Here is a 20,588-nt window from a genome sequence, read left to right as displayed (position 1 = left end):
TTGCAGTGGTGGGGCCAGTTCTACCACTGCTGTCCCCGGGTGGGGGGGGGGGGGGGGAGTTCTACCACTGCTGTTTCGGGTGGTGGGGGCCAATTCGACCACTGCTGTTCCAGGGTGGTGGGGCCACTTCTGCCACTGCTGTCGCAGGGTGGTGGGGCCAATTCTACCACTGCTGTGCCAGGGTGGTGGGGCCAATTCTACCACTGCTGCCCCAGGGTGGTGATGTCAGTTCTACCACTGCTGTCGCAGGGGGGTGGGGCCAGTTCCACTATTATTGTTGCAGTGGTGGGGCCAGTTCTACCACTGCTGTCCCAGGGTGGTGGGGCCAGTTCTACCACTGCTGTTTCGGGTGGTGGGGCCAATTCTACCACTGCTGTTTCGGGTGGCGGGGCCAATTCTACCACTGCTATCCCTGTGTGGTGAAACCAGTTCTGCCACTGCTGTCCCAGGGTGGCGGAGCCAATTCTACCACTGCTGTCCCAGGGTGGTGGGGCCAATTCTGCCCACTGCTGTCCTAGTGTGGGGGGGCCAATTCTACCACTGCTGCCCCAGGGTGGTGATGCCAGTTCTACCACTGCTGTCGTAGTGTGGCAGGGCCAATTCTACCACTGCTGCCCCAGGGTGGTGTGCCAGTTCTACCACTGCTGTCGCAGGGGGGTGGGGCCAATTCTACCACTGCTGTCCCAGGGTGGTGGGGCCAATTCTGCCCACTGCTGTCCTAGTGTGGGGGGGCCAATTCTACCACTGCTGCCCCAGGGTGGTGATGCCAGTTCTACCACTGCTGTCGTAGTGTGGCAGGGCCAATTCTACCACTGCTGCCCCAGGGTGGTGTGCCAGTTCTACCACTGCTGTCGCAGGGGGGTGGGGCCAGTTCCACTATTACTGTTGCAGTGGTGGGGCCAGTTCTACCACTGCTGTCCCAGGGTGGTGGGGCCAATTCTACCACTGCTGTCCCTGTGTGGTGAAACCAGTTCTGCCACTGCTGTCCCAGGGTGGCGGAGCCAATTCTACCACTGCTGTCCCAGGGTGGTGAGACCAGCTCTACCACTGCTGTCGCAGGGGGGTGGGGCCAGTTTCACTATTACTGTTGCAGTGGTGGGGCCAGTTCTACCACTGCCGTCCCCGGGTGGTGGGGCCAGTTCCCCCCCCCCCAGTCCATACCAGGCCCTTCAGGTCTGGTCATGGGGGGGGGGGGGGGTGTAAAGCTTCCAGAAGTCAAGTGGATGTTGTTTGCACAGATCACTATATTAGTGTCACTGGAGAGGTCAGTCAGTTCTCATAAAGTGTCAGTTAGCGTCAGGTTACCCGTCGCACTATAACAGTCCCACCGTAAGTCGCTGATCGCTACCATTATAAGTACAAAATAAATAAATAACAATTCAGTAAAAATATCCCGTAGTTTATAGATTCTAGAACTGCGCAAACCAATCAATATACACTTATTGGGACTTTTTTTAACCAAAAATATGTAACAGAATACAGATCGGCCTAAACTGATGAATAAATTCGATTTTTTTTTACTTTTTTTAATTGGATGTGTTTTATAGCAGAAAGTAAAAATATATATATATTTTTTAACCACTTAAGGACCGCCTCCTGCAGATATACGTCGGCAGAATGGCACGGCTGGGCACAAGCACGTACCTGTACGTCCTCTTTAAGTGCCCAGCCGTTGGTCGTGGGCGCGCGTCCACGACTCGGTCTGAAGCCGGAGTCCCGCGATCGGTCCCCGGAGCTGAAGAACGGGGAGAGCCGCATGTAAACACACCTTCCCCGTTCTTCACTGTGGCGCCATCATTGATCGTCTGTTCCCTAATATAGGGAAACACGATCAGTGACGTCACACGTCCAGCCCCGCCCCCTACAGTTAGAAAAACATATGAGGTCACACATAACCCCTACAGCACCCCCTAGTGGTTAACTCCCAAACTGCAACTGTAATTTTCACAGTAATCAGTGCATTTTATAGCATTTTTTGCTGTGAAAATGACAATGGTCCCAAAAATGTGTCAAAATTGTCCGAAGCGTCCGCCATAATGTCGCAGTCACGAAAAAAATCACTGATCGCCGCCATTAGTAGTAAAAAAAAAAAAATAATAATAATAAAAATGCAATTAAACTATCCCCTATTTTGTAAACGCTATAACTTTTGCGCAAACCAACTGATAAACGCTTATTGCGATTTTTTTACTAAAACAATGTAGAAGAATACGTATCGGCCTAAACTGAGGAAAAAAATGTTTTTTTTATATATTTTTGGGGGATATTTATTATAGCAAAAAGGAAAAAATATTGAATTTTTTTCAAAATTGTCGCTCTATTTTTTGTTTATAGCGTAAAAAATAAAAAGCGCAGAGGTGATCAAATACCACCAAAAGAAAGCTCTATTTGTGGGAATAAAAGGACGCCAATTTTGTTTGGGAGCCACGTCGCACGACCGCGCAATTGTCAGTTAAAGCAACGCAGTGCCGAATTGCAAAAGCTGGCCAGGTCCTTTACCTGCATAAAGGTCCGGGGCTTAAGTGGTTAAATTGTCGCTCTTTTTTTGTTTATATAATAAAAAATAAAAACGGCAGAGGTGATCAAATACCACCAAAAGAAAGATCTATTTGTGGGGGAAAAAAACAGACGTAAACTTTATGTGTACAGCGTCGCACGACCGCGCAATTGTCAAAGTGACGCAGTGCCGTAACGCAAAATAATGGCCTGGTCATTAAGGGGGGGGGGTAAAACCTTTCAGAGGGTAAGTGGATAATTTGCAACAAACGCACGGTAAAAAAAAAAAAAAAAGCTCAACGCCCGAAAAGTCTGTAGTCACGTAGGGCGGCCCATTCCAATAAATGGGCGTTGTGTGAAAAAATGCGCAGAAAAACTGCAAAAACATATTAAAACGCGTGAACTGGGCATAAAAAACGATGTGATTCCTGGAAACGAAACGCGCATGTGTGTGGAGGCGGGGCTGCTAAGACCATACAAGAGCTGGCAGGAGGAGAGCTGTCCTGTGATTGGTCAGAATATTGGACGCAGCGTTCAGTACAGCATATAAGAGGAATGGGATCCGCCCACTGACACTGATATGGTAAATAAGGCGGAGCACACAGGCCCCGCCCCTCTCGGAACACGTGGGCTCTATTTAAATCCCCGCGCGCGCGCGCTCCCTCCCTCTTTGTGTTAGGGTCACGTGATGCTGCGAGTTCGCGGCTCCGCCCGGTCACATGACCGCGATGTCAGCCTATCGTCTGCCGCATGGAGTCAGAGGCGTGATTGGTCGGCGGTGAAGGTAATGTGGAGCTCGGGATATAACACAGTGAGAGCGTGTCTGTCCCCTCCCCCCCCACATATAAGTGACCCGCACATCACAAGGTCACCTACACAGGTCACTGACCATTGGTTGTATTATGGAGTCATGTGATCTTATCAGAGGGAAAGAGAACCTGTAACCTTCCTGCACTTGCATGCTGCAAAACACGCCCCCCCGGCATTCCTATTGGAGTGTGGAGGAGGCGTGGCCATGTCTCCCCTTTCTCAAGAGCTACTCTTCTGTTACTTCCTGTTATAGGGTGACAACGGAGGAGACGTCTGCAAAGCGTTGTCACCCTTTCTGTCACTTCTAGTTATAGGGTGACAACGCTTTGCAGACGTCTCCCGATTGTGCTCCTGACAGATCTGTGATAACCAGGATGCAACGCCGGATCACACGGGAGAGTCTGCGGAGGGATCAGTGTAGCTTCACCAGTGCATATTAACACAGCCTCACCGGTGCACATCAGAGCAGCCTCACCAGTGCGCATCAGTGTATATTAAAGCGGGGGTTCACCCCCCCCCCCAAAAAAAATTTAACATTACATTCAGCCGAGTTGTCAGAATGACAATCGGCTGTTTTTTTTTTTTTTTCAGTGCCATACATACCGTATTTTCACCGCCGCTTCTGGGTATGTCTTCTGCGGGACTGGGCGTTCCTAATTGAGTGACATCCTTCCGACCGGCGCATACTGCGCGTCACGAGTTGCCGAAAGAAGCCGAACGTCGGTGCGCAGGCGCCGTATAGAGCCGACTCGCAGTCCGGCTTCTTTCGGTAACTCGTGACGCGCTGTATGCGACGGTCGGAAGGATGTCACTCAATTAGGAACGCCCAGTCCCGCACATTACATACCCGGAAGCGGCGGTGAAAATACGGTATGTACGGCACTGAAAAAAAAAAAACAGCCGATTGTCATTCTGACAACTCGGCTGAATGTCATGTTAAATTTTTTTTTTTGGGTGAACCCCCGCTTTAACACAGCCTCACCAGTGCGCATCAGAGCAGCCTCACCAGTGCATATTAACACAGCCTCACCAGTGCGCATCAGAGCAGCCTCACCAGTGCGCATCAGAGCAGCCTCACCAGTGCGCATCAGAGCAGCCTCACCAGTGCGCATCAGAGCAGCCTCACCAGTGCATATTAACACAGCCTCACCAGTGCGCATCAGAGCAGCCTCACCAGTGCGCATCAGAGCAGCCTCACCAGTGCATATTAACACAGCCTCACCAGTGCGCATCAGAGCAGCCTCACCAGTGCATATTAACACAGCCTCACCAGTGCACATCAGAGCAGCCTCTCTAGTACTGCCTATCCATGCCCATCAGCGGTGCATCCAGGTTATTAATGCACCGATTACTGTAAAAAAGATGACAATGGCAGTGAAGGGGTTAACCACTAGGGGGCACTGTAGGGGTTTAGTGTGACCTCATATGTGTTTCTAACTGTAGGGGGGTGGGGCTGGACGTGTGACATCACTGATCGTCGTTCCCTATATCAGGGAACAGACGATCACAGTGTTGATCCACAGAGAAGAACGGGGAAGTTGTGTTTACACTCACCTCTCCCCGTTCTTCAGCTCCTGTGACCCGATCGCGGGACACCGGCGGCGATCGGGTCCGCGGGTCCCGCAGTCGCAGAACTTCGGACCGGTACGCCCTTGTGCCCAGCCGCGCCATTCTGTCGACTTGTATCGTCGTGCGGCGGTCCTTAAGGCTGCATTCACACCTAAGCGACAGCCGCTTTCGCGTGTAGCGGCAGATTTGCCGCGATTACAAATGTTTCAATTTTTTATTTTTTTTTTCCTAAAGTATTCCCATTGCTGTCTATGGGAAAACGCGCCTGTCGCGTGAAAAAAAGGGTCCGGGACTTTTTTTCAGGCGACAGGCGTTGCGCGTCTATGAGATGTGAACCATCTCCATAGACGGCAATGGGAATTCTCCCCTCGAGCGACAGAAGCGTCCCGCGTCGGGCGTTTTGTCGCTTAGGTGTGAATGGGGTCTAAGTGAGTTAAAAAAAGTGAAAAAAAATTATAATTTTTAATTTTTTTTACATACACTGACCAGTCAGTGTCCCCGGTCACCACCACGCCAGTTATGTGATAACACTGCACTGCATTGGTGACAGTATGTAAACCACCTAACCCCCGGACCATATTGCTGGTCAAAGACCAGGCCACTTTTTGCGATTCGGCACTGCGTCACTTTAACCACTTAAGGACCGCCTCCTGCACATTTACGTTGGCAGAATGGCACGGCTGGGCACAGGCAGGTACAGGTACGTGCTGTGCTATTGTCCAGCCGTGGGTCGCAGGCGTGCGCCCGCGACCCAGTCCGAAGCTCCATGACAGGGACCGCGGGACCCAATCGCCGCTGGAGTCCCGCGATCGGTCTCCGGAGCTGAAGAACGGGGAGAGCTGTGTGTAAACACGGCTTCCCCGTGCTTCACTGTGGCGGCGTCATCGATCGCGTGTTCCCTGATATAGGGATACATAATTGATGATGTCACTCCTACAGCCACACCCCCTACAGTTGTAAACACACATGAGGTCACACATAACCCCTTCAGCGCCCCCTATTGGTTAACTCCCAAACTGTCATTTTCACAGTAAACAATGCATTTTTTGCTGTGAAAATGACAATGGTCCCAAAAATGTGTCAAAAGTGTCCGCCATAATGTCGCAGTCATGCAAAAAATCGCTGATCGCCGCCATTAGTAGTAAAGCGGGTAAAGCGCCGCGGTGCCGAATCGCAAAAACTGTCCGGGTCCTTTACCTGCATTTTGGTCCGGGTCTTAAGTGGTTAACTCTGTGTGTGGCAAGACTGGGCACAGATGATAGGAAATCTTATATTCTACATCAGGGCTCAACAAATCCCGGGCACCAGGTCGCCATGGCGACTAGAAATAGGGTCCTGGCGACTTGGCTTGGAAGGGGGGCAAAAAAAAAATATATATATATATATTTTTTTTTTGTGAGCTGGCGCCATCTGGCGGTGAGCCGTTGGTATTACAAGTTATTGTCACCAGATGTGTAAGCTGGCGCCACCTGGTGGTGGCCGTTGGTATTACAAGTTAAGCATTACAAGTTAAACAGATTCTAATGTAATTTTTCACTATTTTCACTGCCATCTTCTTCCCTCTAACTAGAACCCCCAAACATTTATATATATTTTTTATCCTAACACCCTAGAGAATAAAATGGTGATCGTTGCAATACTTTGTCACGCCGTATTTGCGCAGCGGTCTTACAAGCGCACTTTTTTGGGAAAAAATTACTCTTTTTTTAATTAAAAAATAAGACAACAGTAAAGTTATCCCCATTTTTTTTTATATTATGAAAGATAATGTTACGCCGAGTAAATTCATACCCAACATGTCACGCTTCAAAATTGCGTCCGCTCCTGGAATGCCGACAAACTTTTACCCTTTAAAATCTTCATAGGCGACGTTTAAAAAAATCTACAGGTTGCATGTTTTGAGTTACAGAGGAGGTCTAGGGCTAGAATTATTGCTCTCGCTCTACCAATCGCCGCGATACCTCACTTGTGTGGTTTGAACACCGTTTACATATGCGGGCGCTGCTCACGTATGCGTTCGCTTCTGCGCGCAAGCTCGTCGGGACGGGGCACGTTTTCTGGCTCCTAACTTTTTTAGCTGGCTCCTAGATTCCAAGCAAATTTGTCAACCCCTGCCCTACATTGTGACATCAAAAAAAAAAAATTCGGGTTTACATCCACTTTAAAAACAGAACCCTCGTTGATTATAAAAACTGTAGAAAATGAAAATGTGGGTTGTTTCTCATAGCAACCAATCAGATTGTATTCCTTATTGCGTTTTTGCAAATTAAGAAATAAAATCGCTAGCTGCGTTCTGTGGTGCCTTTGTCGTCTTTTTTTTTTTTTTGCCGTTTTCCATACCAGCCACAACGTTGCTTTGAGTGAAGTCGGAGGAGAGCAAGGAAGCCTCGCCGCCGCCGCTGCGGCGTTCGGCGTGATTCCTGGTAGTCGCTGAGCTGTGCAGTCTGATAATTAATCAGCTCCCTTGTTTATTTACTGCACTAAAATGGCAGGTGCTGCTATTTATTAATCAGAGGCAGACATAAACAAGGCCGGCTTCACCTCCGTAATTAATAGAGCGCGCTTCTTCTTCTCTTTTGTGCGCTAATAAAGAGATGTGGAGACTGTTAGCGACTTTCATGTTTAACACGGCCGGTTAATGAGCAGCGGAGGGTTCGTCGTATTTATTCCACTTAGAGCTCTTTATTGTCTTATTGAACTCTCACCGGCTTGCGGCTCCTCATTCCTTCTGTGTCCAAAGTGTTTTTCGCGTTGCCTTTGGAAATGATCAATACAATGTATATTGATCTGCAACAAAAAAAAGGAGAAATGGAGGAAAACGTCATCACATCTTATTTTATGTCGGCTAAGATAATTCTCCATGTCCTCCAATTTTCCTTGATTGTTTTCCTGTCCTATGACCGGGACGTGGGCAAGAATGTTTGGGTGTAGATTTCTTTGGGGACTTTCCTGTATAGCAAAAAAAAAAAAGATTCCTTCTAATTTGGCAAATGGCAGGAATGCCACAAATACAGGGCCTTGAAAAAGTATTCATACCCCTTGAAATGTTCCACATTTTGTCATGTTACAACCAAAAAACGTAAATCACCTTTTACCCTTCTCACTGGATCCTCCTTAGATCTTCCCAGAAGAGAATAAGTACTTTAAAGGACTATATCTTTGTAATAATACAAAGAAATTTAACAGAATATGGGATGCATGGATCGACTATATTTCGACTCCCTAGGGAACTCCGGGATGACCCTCTCCCCTTCTCTTTTTTTTCTTTTTCACTCTTTTATTCCCTTTTTTTTCTGTTACTTCTTTTCTCTAGAATTCTTTATGCAATACAGATGTTTGTATTTGAGGCCTTTTGTATACTCCATGTTTTGCTGTTGTAATAACTGGAGGATGTGTGTTATGGCCATATTTTCTATATCTTTGTATTGCTATGTTGATGGCCTGATTTTTTTTTTTTATTTTTTTTTTTTTTTACTTGGTTCATCCAATGGACCAGATCCACAAAGCACCTTCGGCGGCGTATCTATTGATACGCCGCGTAAGTTCTACGATGCGCCGTCTTATCTTTGTTTTGTATCCACAAAACCAGATACGCCGGAATGTGGGCTAGATCCGACTGACGTACGTCTTAGTACGCCGTCGGATCGTAGGTGCATATTTACGCTGGCCGCTAGGTGGCGCTTCCGTTGATTTCCGCGTAGATATGCATAATTAGCTAGATACGCCGATTCTCAAACGTACGTCCGCCCGGCGCATTTTTTTACGTTGTTTACGTAAGGCTTTTTTCGGCGTAAAGGTTACCCCTGGCTCTATGAGGCGTACGCAATGTTAAGTATGGACGTCGGGAAAGCGTCGAATTTTCCGTCGTTTACGTTGTTTGCGCAAAACGTTCGGGAATAGGGCTTTGCATAAATTACGTTCACGACGAAAAGCATTGACTATTTGCGACGTGATTTCGAGCATGCGCACTGGGATACCCCCACGGACGGCGCATGCGCCGTTAAAAAAAAACGTAATTTACGTGGGGTCAAGATGAATTAACATAAAACACGCCCACATCTTAGTCATTTGAATTTTGCGCCCTTACGCCGACACATTTACACTACGCCGCCGTAACTTGCGGCGCAAATTCTTTCTGGATAAGGAAACTCCGCTCTAAGTTACGGCGGCGTAGTGTATCTGAGATACGCTACGCCTGCCTAAAGATAGGCAGTTCTTTGTGGATCTGGCCCAATGTGTCTGTCTACTTTAGAACTTGTTTTTCTTTAATAAAAAATACATTGAAATATAAAGCTGAAGGCCCTTATTCCAGTGGTCAAATATATACAATGCCTTGAAAAAGTATTCATACCCCTTGAAATGTTCCACATTTTGTCATGTTACAACCAAAAACGTAAATCACCTTTACCCTTCTCACTGGATCCTCCTTAGATCTTCACAGAAGAGAAGAAGTCATTTGAAGGACTAGATCTAGCTGAAGGTCCCGATTCCTTCTAATTTGCCAAATGGTGGGAATACCTCAAATACAGTGCCTTGAAAAAGTATTCATACCCCTTGACATTTTCCACATTTTGTCATGTTACAACCAAAAACGTAAATCACCTTTTACCCTTGTCACTGGATCCTCCTTAGATCTTCACAGAAGAGAATAAGGAAATTGAAGGACTATATCTAGCTGAAGGCCCCTATTCCAGTGGTCAAACATATACAGTGCCTTGAAAAAGTATTCATACCCCTTGATATTTTCCACATTTTGTTATGCTACAATCGAAAACGTAAATGTATTTTATTGGGATTTTATATGATAGAGATAGACCAACACATAGTGGACAGTAGGATGAGAAACAAGATCCTGGTCAAGATGCCAAATCTGATATCCTCCAGTTCCAGACCGGTTACCTTGAGGTCCACCGTCCAACCTTCTTTGCTAAAGGGTGATGGTGAGAGACCGACAAATTGCATCACCTTTGCCCTTCTCATTGGATCCTTCTTAGATATTTACAGAAGGGAAGAACCCATTTCTAGCTAAAGGCTCCTACTCCCGTGGGCCAACAGATGTATTTGTGACGTTCCCACCAGTTGGCAGAATAAACCTCCCTTCTAAATGGAAGTGAGAAGGAATTTTTTCTTCCTATACAGAAAGGCCCCCAAAAAAACTAGAACAGCCAAACATCCTTGCTCATGTCCCTGTCACGGGACAGGAAACCAATCGAGGAAAGTTGGAGGAGGTGGAGTATTATCTTGGCCAACAGCAGGATGAGAAGCAAGAGGCCAACTCTGATATCCTCCAGTGCCAGTGCTCTCCACAAATCTGCCCTTTATGGAAGAGTGACAAGAAAGGCATAAGAAATTCCATTTGCAGTTTGTGAGAAGCCATGTGGGGGAGGGGACACAGCAAACATGTGGAAGAAGGGGCTCTGGTCAGATAAGACCAGAATTTACATTTTGGCATAAAAGTAAAACACTATGGCCCGGATTCACAGACAGCAGGCGCACATTACACCGCCGCAGCGCATCCCCCTGTGCGCTACGCCGACGCAGCGCAGAGAGGCAAGCATTGAATTCACAAAGCCACTGCTCCCAAAACTGCGCTGGGTTTCAAAGGCGTAAACGCCGGCGTAGGTGGAAGTGGGCGTGAGCCATGCAAATAAGGCGTGACCCCATGCAAATGATGGTCCGAGCGCCAGACAGATACGTATCACGAATTGTGCATGCGCCGGGATGTGGACGCATCCCTCTGCGCATGCTCACAACCACGTCAGAACAACTGGCTAAGATACGCCAAATCACTGCGTACGCCATGAACGTAATCTACGCCCAGCCAGACACACGTCCAACGTAAACAACGTAAAATACGCCAGCCTGAATTCCCCGTTGCAGACCTTTGCATGTCTGCTGCTGGGTTACACCTGCTTTATGGGGCTTAACTTTACGCCGGATGTACAACTTACGCGCATATCGCGTAGCCTGCGCCGGGCGCACTTACGTTCGTGAATCGCTGTATTTCCCTCATTTCCATATTTGAATGGCTAAACAATGGGAGCGTCCGGCCTAAATATGTGCCCACGCTACGCCGGCATAGGCAAGTTACGTCGGAGGCTTGAAGCCTGTTTTTAGGCGTATCTTAGTTTGTGGGTCCGGCGCATAGATACGACGGCGCATATTTGCACTTACGCGGCGTGTCTTGAGATACGTCGGCGCAAGTGCTTTGTGAATCCGGGCCTATGTGTGGGGGGGAAAACTAACACTGCACATCACCCTGAACACACCATCCCCACCGTGAAACATGGTGGTGGCAGCATCATGTGGTGGAGATGCTTTCCTTCAGCAGGGACAGAGAAGCTGGTCAGAGTAGATGGGAAGCTGGATGGAGCCAAATTACAGGACAATCTTAGAAGAAAACCTGTTAGAGTCTACAAAAGACTTGAGACCGGGGCGGAGGTTCACCTTCCAGCAGGACAACGACCCTAAAGTACAGCCAGAGCTACAATGGAATGGTTTAGATCAAAGCCTATTCATGTGTTACAATGACCCAGTCAGAGTCTCTCCATCCAATCTGACAGAGCTTGAGATATTTTACAAAGAAGAATGAGGGGAAAATGTCCCTCACTAGATGTGCAAAGCTGGTAGAGACATCCCCAAAAAGACTTGCAGCTGTAATTGCAGCGATAGGCGATTCTACAAAGTATTGACTCCGGGGGGCGCCATACAAACGTACACCACACTTTTCACATATTTATTTGTAAAAAATGTTGAAAGTCGTTTATAATTTTCCTCCCACTTCACAATTATGTGACACTTTGTGTCTCTCACATAAAATCCCAATAAAATACATTTACGTTTTTGGTTGTAACATGAGAAAATGGTGAAAATTTCAAGGGGTATGAATACTTTTTCAAGGCACTGTATATTTTTGCTCACTGCAATAGGGGCCTTCAGCTAGATATAGGCCTTCAAACTACCGTATTTATCGGGGTATAGCGCGCGCCGGGGTATAACGCGCACCCCAAGCTTAGAAGGGAAGTTTAGGAAAAAACTTAAATTTTGGATGCTCAGCCTTGTCGGTGTCCGTCTGCTGTCGGCGTCCATCAGCGGCCTTGTCCGGCGTCCGTCTGCGGCCTTGCGCGGGGTCCGTCCAGCCTTGTCGGTGTCCGTCTGCTGTCTTGCCCAGCGTCCATCAGCAGCCTTGTCCGGGGTCCGTCTGCGGCCTTGCGCGGGGTCCATCCAGCCTTGTCGGTGTCTGTCTGCTGTCTTGCCCAGCGTCCATCGGTGGCCTTGTCCGGCGTCCGTCTGCATCCTTGCGCGGGGTCCGTCCAGCCTTGTCGGTGTCCGTCTGCTGTCTTTCCCATCGTCCATCGGCGGCCTTGTCCGGCGTCCGTCTGCGGCCTTGCGCCGGGTCCGTCCAGCCTTGTCAGTGTCCGTCTGCTGTCTTGCCCAGCGTCCATCGGCAGCCTTGTCCGGCGTCCGTCTGCGGCCTTGCGCGGGGTCTGTCCAGCCTTGTCAGCGTCCGTCTGCCGGTCCGTCCAGCCTTGTCGGTGTCCATCGCATCCGTCTTCCCGGGGGTTGCAGCGTTGTGTGTTTGAATTTGGCGCGTCCATCAGCGGCCTTGTCCGGCGTCCGTCTGCGGCCTTGCGCAGGGTCCGTCCAGCCTTGTCGGTGTCCGTCTGCTGTCTTGCCCAGCGTCCATCGGCAGCCTTGTCCGGCGTCCGTCTGCTGCCTTGCGCGGGGTCCATCCAGCCTTGTCGGTGTCTGTCTGCTGTCTTGCCCAGCGTCCATCGGTGGCCTTGTCCGGCGTCCGTCTGCATCCTTGCGCGGGGTCCGTCCAGCCTTGTCGGTGTCCGTCTGCTGTCTTGCCCATCGTCCATCGGCGGCCTTGTCCGGCGTCCGTCTGCGGCCTTGCGCCGGGTCCGTCCAGCCTTGTCAGTGTCCGTCTGCTGTCTTGCCCAGCGTCCATCGGCGGCCTTGTCCGGCGTCCGTCTGCGGCCTTGCACGGGGTCCGTCCAGCCTTGTCGGTGTCCGTCTGCTGTCTTGCCCATCGTCCATCGGCGGCCTTGTCCGGCGTCCGTCTGCGGCCTTGCGCGGGGTCCATCCAGCCTTGTCAGTGTCCGTCGCGTCCGTCTGCCGGTCCGTCCAGCCTTGTCGGTGTCCATCGCATCCGTCTTCCCGGGGGTTGCATCGTTGTGTGTTTGAATTTGGCGCCTCGGTCGAGCTGTGCAGAGACGGATTTCCGGTGTGTTCGGCTCCTCTCGGCTTCTCTCGCGTGACTGCGGGCAGACCCGAGCGTGGCCGAGCCTAGCCGAGTGCGCAGTACACTCGGCTCGGTCTTTGTCGGGCTTTGTCAGAGGCGCTCAGAGACAGCGAGGATCGGCGTATAACTCGCACACACAATTTTCCCCCTGATTTTAAGGGGAAAAAAGTGTGCGTTATATGCCGATAAATACGGTAGTTATTCTCTTCTGTGAAGATCTAAGGAGTATCCAGTGAGAAGGGTAAAGTTGATGCAGATTGTCTCTGCCTTTGGCAAAGAAGGCTTGAACCTCAAGGTGAACAGCCCGGCACTGGAGGATATCGGAGTCGGCCTCCTGACAAGGATCCTGTTTCTCATCCTTCTGTCCACTACTGTTGGCCATGATAATACTCCGCCTCCTTCAACTTGCCTTGACTGTTTTCCTGTCCCTTACCGGGGACGTGACCATGGGTGTTTGGCTGTGTAAGATTTTTCGGGCCACTTCTGTATAGCAAGAAATAAAATCCTTCTCACTTCCATCCAGAAGGGTGGTTTCAACTGGCAAATGGTGGTAATATCACACATATATCTGTTTGCCCACTGGAGTACGGGCCTTTAGCTAGATATAGTCCATCAAATGACTTCTTCTCTTCTGTAAATCCAGGATCCAGTGAGAATGCTGAAAGGTGATTCAGCTTGGTCTCTCCCCATAACCCTTTGGCAAAGAAGGCTTGAACCTTAAGGTCACCAGCCTGGCACTGGAGGGTATCAGAGTTGGCCTCCTGACCAGAGTCTTGCTTCTCATCCTGCTGTTGGCCAAGATAATACTCCACCTCCTCCAACTTTCCTCGACTGGTTTCCTGTCCCGTAACAGGGACATGAGCAAGGATGTTTGGCTGTTCTATTTTTTTTTTTGGGGACCTTTCTGTATAATTCCTTCTCACTTTCATCCAGAAGGGTGGTTTAATCTGCTAAATGGGGGGAACGTCACAAATATATCTTCGCGCACGCAAGACGCTTTCCCCGACTTGTTCATTCCCCGACTTAGTTGGGGTAGGCGGTACACATTGGTGGGGGTTGGTCAGCCACGCCCTGTGACATTTGACCTCTGGGAACCGGCCTTCTGACCTTTGGGGGAGGTCCCTGTTCCAATTCCTGAGTCCTAGCCATATTCTTCAATGGGAAACCCTAACCCTCTAACCCCAACCCCAATCGCCTGCCTACTTTGCCTAGTGGTAGCACCGGCCCTGCTCCCCATCACTGGACCTCAAGGTTACCGGCCTGGAACTGAAGGATTTCAGAGCTAAGCATTAACGAACATCCTTAAAAGAGCAAACAGATCTGCCTTGTCCACGGGAAGGTTTTTGCAGCCAATGGTCTTCCACCAACATCTGTATATGCGAACACGATCGCATGAGCGTATTGCAGCAAAACTGACATTGGGAGACATCTGACAACATACATTAATAAAAATTTCCACAACATTACCCACTCCTGACCCCTGAACTATGTACATTACCCACTCCTGACCCCTGAACTATGTACATTACCCACTCCTGACCCCTGAACTATGTACATTACCCACTCCTGAACTATGTACATTACCCACTCCTGAACTATGTACATTACCCACTCCTGACAACTAAACTATGTACATTACCCACCCCTGAACTATGTACATTACCCACTCCTGACCCCTGAACTATGTACATTACCCACTCCTGAACTATGTACATTACCCACTCCTGAACTATGTACATTACCCACTCCTGACCCCTGAACTATGTACATTACCCACTCCTGAACTATGTACATTACCCACTCCTGAACTATGTACATTACCCACTCCTGACCCCTGAACTATGTACATTACCCACTCCTGATCTATGTACATTACCCACTCCTGACAACTAAACTATGTACATGACCCACTCCTGACCCCTAAACTATGTACATTACCCACCCCTGACCCCTGAACTATGTACATTACCCACCCCTGACCCCTGAACTATGTACATTACCCACTCCTGAACTATGTACATTACTGACCCCTGAACGACGTGTATTACCCCTTAACTACAGTGAGTAAGTGAAAAAGTATTTGCGGTACTGCATAGACAAGCAGTGACTGTGGAACAAATTATCTGAGTTTCCATTGTTTTCTATGGGGAAACACGTTTTGATATACGAGTGCTTTGGATTACAAGCATTCTTCTGGAAGGAATTCTGCTCGTAATCCCAGGTATTACTGCACTGTGTATTTTATGTGTGGCGTTTATAAGATAGAATTTGCCCCACATCGATATGAACTCCAGTTGCCCGTGATTGCAATGCCCATCGCCCGTCGTGTTCCTTTTTATGTATTTGTGAACCTTCTCTCTCTCTCTCTCTCTCTCTCGCAGTCATGCTGTTGGCACGGACGGCCCACGAAACCTTGTTACGGATTCTCTTCTTCCCGACGGGATCCTTCCGCCGGCCTCGCCCCAATGCTTCCGAGGTCCTGACCCAGCACCTCCTCCAGAGGAACCTGCCGCCCTGGACCTCCTTCTGCGTGAAGTACAGCGCCGCCAACAACGACCAGTTCGGTTTATCCAACTTCAACTGGGAAGTGAAAGGCGCAAATTACCACGTCCTCCGGACGGGCTGCTTCCCATTCATTAAGTATCACTGCTCCCGCGCCGCCCCCCAGGACCTGCGCCTCCTCAACCACTTCTTTAGCGGTCTGAAAGCCATAAATCTAGGTAAGTGATGGAGAGATGCTGTAATTACACCCCACACACTCCATCCTGCCTCCCACCCAAGGCTTATTAAATATTTAGCTTTATAAAGGCCATCAATTGTCTTTTCAAACAGAATATGCGGAGCGTGGCTTCCTGTGGCTGCTTATCCATATGGCTGGGATTAATTACTTTGCTTTATTATTGCAGCTTATTAAAATCTCCCTTGCTGCCGTTGGTTAGAACAGCCCATTATGTTAGCGGGTTATTATGGGTTTCATATTAATCGCATTATTATCTCTCTGGCTGCCTTTCATTAGTAAAGCTGCAGAGATGCTTGTAACATAAATAAATAAAATAAAGTTATCCCTTCTCTCCGTCGCTAGCACAATAACTGGGGGAGCCGGCGACGGGAGGATGTGGATGCCGACGAGATGATGTTGTTGTTGCTGTGGCTCGGGAATTGTTTTCTGATTGGTTCTTTTTGTCTACTTGGCAGGGATCCCCACTCTTATGTATGGCCTGGGATCCTGGATGTTCGCAAGAGTAACGGAGACTGTCCATACCAGCTGTGGGCCGGTGACCATCTACTTCCTGATCAAGGAGGATGAAGGAGCTCTGTTCTGACGCTGGATGCAATCTTCCCATTAATGTCTGGAATTTGTTTAAATTTCCCATTTACCTTTATTTAAAGATGTTTTATTATGGGGTGAGCCTATAAATAAAATCAAGGGTTCTGCAGCAGGGCAGGGTCGGTTAGGTTAGACAGGGCATGGCCGGACAGAGCCCTGCCCAACCTGACTCTGCCCTGCCCTACGGTACCCTGCCCCATCTGACCCTGCCCCAGGGTACCCTGCCCAACCTGACCCTGCCCTACAGTACCCTGGCCAACCCTACCGTACCCTGCCCAACCTGACCCTGCCCCACCGTACCCTGGTCTACCGTACCCTGCCCCAGGGTACCCTGCCCAACCTGAACCTGCCCTACAGTACCCTGGCCTACCCTACCCTGTCCAACCTGACCCTGACCCACCGTACCCTGGTCTATCATACCCTGCCCTAGGGTACCTGGCCAACCCTACCGTACCCTGCCCAACCTGACCCTGCCCCGCCATACCCTGGTCTACAGTACCCTGCCCCACCTGACCCTGCCCCAGGGTACCCTGCCCAACCTGACCCTGCCCTACGGTACCCTGGCCAACCCTACCGTACCCTGCCCAACCTGAACTTCCCTACGTACCCTGGTCTTCCGTACCCTGCCCCATCTGACCCTGCCCAACCTGACCCTGCCCTACGGTACCCTGGCCAACCCTACCGTACTCTGTTCAACCTGACCCACCGTACCCTGGTCTACCGTACCCTGTCCCACCTTCCCCTGCCCCAGGTCACCCTGGCCAACCCTACCGTACCCTGCCCCACCATACCCTGGTCTACCGTACCCTGCCCAACCTGACCCTACCCTACGGTACCCTGGCCAACCCTACCGTACCCTGTCCAACCTGACCCTGCCCAACCTGAACTGCCCTACCGTACCCTGCCCTGTCTGGCCCCGCATCCTGCTCTGCTGCAGAACCCTTCATTTTCTTATGTCACACACACATACATTTCATGTGTAATAATTTTTTTATTATTATTTCCATCTTTTCATGTATTATTTTCATCTTTCCTTTACTTAGTGATGTTTTTATTAAGGGTAGAAAACTGCCCTGTCTGGCCCTGATGAAGAACCCCGAATTCTATTACACCACACAAACATAAATTTCCTGTGTCATGATTTATACTATTATTTTTTTCTTTCCTTTATTTAGAGATGTTTTATTATGGGGTGAGCCTATAAATAAAATAAAGGGTTCTGCAGCAGGGCAGGGTCGGGTTAGATTGGACAGGGCCGGAGAGAGCCCTGCCCAACCTGACCCTTCCTAACCTAACCCTGCTCTTTCGTACCCTGTCCTGTCTGGCCCCCATGCCCTGCTCTGCTGCAGAACCCTCTGACGCGTTTCGCACTATAAATTAGTGCTTAATCATAGCTGTAACCATTTTTACTTTTATTTTCCTCTTTCCTTTATTCAGTGATGTTTTATTATAGGGGGAAACCGGCCCAGCCTGGCCCTGCCCTGTATGGCCCTGATGTAGAACCCCTATTTTTATTACACCACACAAACATACATTTCCTGTGTAATGATTTTTACTATTATTTTCCTCTTTCGTTTATTTAGAGATGTTTTATTATGGGGGAAAGCCCTGCCCGGCCTTGCCCCTCCCTTACCTGGCCTACCTCTTCCCTGCCCTACCTTGCCCTGATGCAGAACCCTTAGTTTCATTACACCACACAAACATACATTTCATTTGTAATAATTTTTAATATTATGTTCCTCTTTCCTTTTATTTAGTGAGGTATTATTATGGGGGGGGGAAACCTGCCCTACTGGGCCCGTCCACTTCTCAACTCTTCCCTGCCCTACCTGGCTAGTTCCTTCTCTGCCCTACGAGGCCTATCCCTTCCTTGCACTACCTGGCCTGTCCTTTCCTCATCTCTTCCCGGCCCTGATGCAGAACCCTTAATTTCATTACACCACACACACAAACATACATTTCATTTGTAATCATTTTTACTATTATTTTCATCTTTCCTTTGTTTAGTGAGGTTTTTATTATGGGAGAAAACCTTCCCTATCCCACCGGGCCCATCCCTTCCCTGCCTTGCGTGGGCTGTCCATTTCCCATCTCTTCCCTGCCTTACCTGGCCCGTCCCTTCCCTGCCTTACCTGGCCCACCCCTTTCCTGCCTTATCTGGTCTGCCTCTTCCCTGCCTTGACTACCCACCCCTTCCCTGCCCTACGTGGACCCCCCTTACCTGGCATGGTAAGGCAGGGAAAGGATAGGCCAGATAAGGCAGGGAGGCAACGGGCCAGGTAAGGAAGGGACAGGGCCAGGTAAGGCAGGAAAGGGACGGGCCAGGTAAGGCAGGAAAGGAACAGGCCAAGGAAGGGACGAGCCGGGTAAGGCAGGAAAGGGACGGGCCGGTTAAGGCAGGAAAGGGACGGGCCAGGTAAGGCAGGAAAGGGATAGGCCAGATAAGGCAGGAAAGGGACAGGCCAAAAAAGGGACGTTCCGGGTAAGGCAGGAAAGGGACGGGCCGGATAAGGCAGGAAAGGGATGGGCCAGGTAAGGCAGGAAAGGGATGGGCCGGGTAAGGCAGGAAAGGGATGGGCCGGGTAAGGCAGGAAAGGGGCGGGCCAGGTAAGGCAGGAAAGGGACAGGCCAAGAAAGGGATGGGCTGGGTAAGGCAGGAAAGGGACAGGCCAGGTAGGGCAGGGACAGGTCAGGTAAGGCCGGGAAGGGCAGAAACAGGCTAGGGAAGGGGGGTCAACATAGGACAGGGAACAGGAGGGCCAGGGAAGGGATGGGCCAGGTAAAGCAGGGAAGAGATGGGCCAGGTAAAGCCTTACCCGGCCCGTCCTCTCCTAGCCCTACCTGGCCCGCCCCTTCCCTGCCTTGCGTGACCCTGATGCAGAACCCTTAATTTTTTATTGCACCACACAAAAGTATAGTTCATGCTAGAGCGTTAAATCAAGTATAAATATATATATCTCTGAGACTTCAGGATTGAGTTTCCAGGTCTTCTGAGGGCGTCCCATTCTCCATGTTGGTATTTTAGTTTCTATATGGGGAAAAGCACATGGGAAGTGGGAATGTACCATAGTGGGTAGGAGTAGCCTGATGAGAGGAGTGGCCCCTGGGAGGGGGGAGGGTTAATCCCGTCAGCCACGATTCATACATTTCAGAATATGTCAAAGTATGCAATGCAAACTGACTTTTCACCACAATATACTGACTTCCTTATTGTTGCAACAGGCTCCACCCACTACAGGCTGCATGCAGAAAACTACAGGAGGGGGGCGGAGACCAGACCAGCCACCCTGCACAGGGAGAGAGAGCAGTGGGAGGGACACCCAGCTGGCTCCACCCTCTACAGGCTGCCTACAGAAAACTACAGGAGGGGGCGGAGACAAGAACAATCACTCTGCATAAGAACATGCGACAGTTGTCCATTATCATTGGTGAAAGCCTAAGTCGCGACCATCCAAAGTTGCGCGACTTTTGAGTTGTACAAGCGTGAATGGAGGACATGATTGGCTCGGGTGGTTGCTATGAAATCTCTTTGTGTCGTGTCCTCTGGTATTCTGGAGTCTCTTATTTTTCTTTCTTTATCTTGTTTTCTCATCTTCCTCTGTTTTTCGGCTTTAGAAAACGGCAGTTGGAGGGACGGATTTTGTGAACTTTTAATATATTGCCCTATTTAATAAAATGTATTTATACATTGTAGATGAATGTTACAAAATAAAGAATAACATGGGCTAGGTTTAGACCTGTGTCTAAAACGCCAATTCTCTGAACAGCGATCCAACACTTTTCAGATATTTGGATTGTGGACGATGGGACTTTAACCACTTAAGGACCGGACCAATATGCTGCTAAATGACCCAAGGGGTTTTTACAATTCGGCACTGCGTCGCTTTAACAGACAATTGCGCGGTCGTGCGACGTGGCTCCCAAACAAAATTGGCGTCCTTTTTTCCCCACAAATAGAGCTTTCTTTTGGTGGTATTTGATCACCTCTGCGGTTTTTATTTTTTGCGCTATAAACAAAAATAGAGCGACAATTTTGAAAAAAAAGCAATATTTTTTACTTTTTGCTATAATAATTATCCCCCAAAACCATATATAATTTTTTTTTCCCCTCAGTTTAGGCCGATACGTATTCTTCTA

The 20,588-nt window shown here is 49.3% G+C and overlaps 1 protein-coding gene across 1 annotated transcript; it reads left to right on the top strand.

Moving 5' to 3' along the window:
* The first annotated feature begins 3,179 nt into the window (after window positions 1–3,179).
* C3H15orf61 (chromosome 3 C15orf61 homolog) lies at window positions 3,180–20,185 on the top strand. Its single transcript, XM_040342243.1, has 4 exons — window positions 3,180–3,280; window positions 15,505–15,843; window positions 16,319–16,471; window positions 19,674–20,185. The coding sequence occupies exons 2-3, from the start codon at window positions 15,507–15,509 to the stop codon at window positions 16,444–16,446; spliced, it is 465 nt and encodes a 154-aa protein (XP_040198177.1). The 5' UTR covers window positions 3,180–3,280; window positions 15,505–15,506; the 3' UTR covers window positions 16,447–16,471; window positions 19,674–20,185.
* The last annotated feature ends 403 nt before the right edge of the window (window positions 20,186–20,588 follow it).

The sequence above is a fragment of the Rana temporaria genome, chromosome 3 (genome assembly GCF_905171775.1).
Source record: "Rana temporaria chromosome 3, aRanTem1.1, whole genome shotgun sequence".
In the NCBI taxonomy this organism is placed as follows: Eukaryota; Metazoa; Chordata; class Amphibia; order Anura; family Ranidae; genus Rana; species Rana temporaria.
This window is presented reverse-complemented; position numbering and strand designations above follow the sequence as displayed.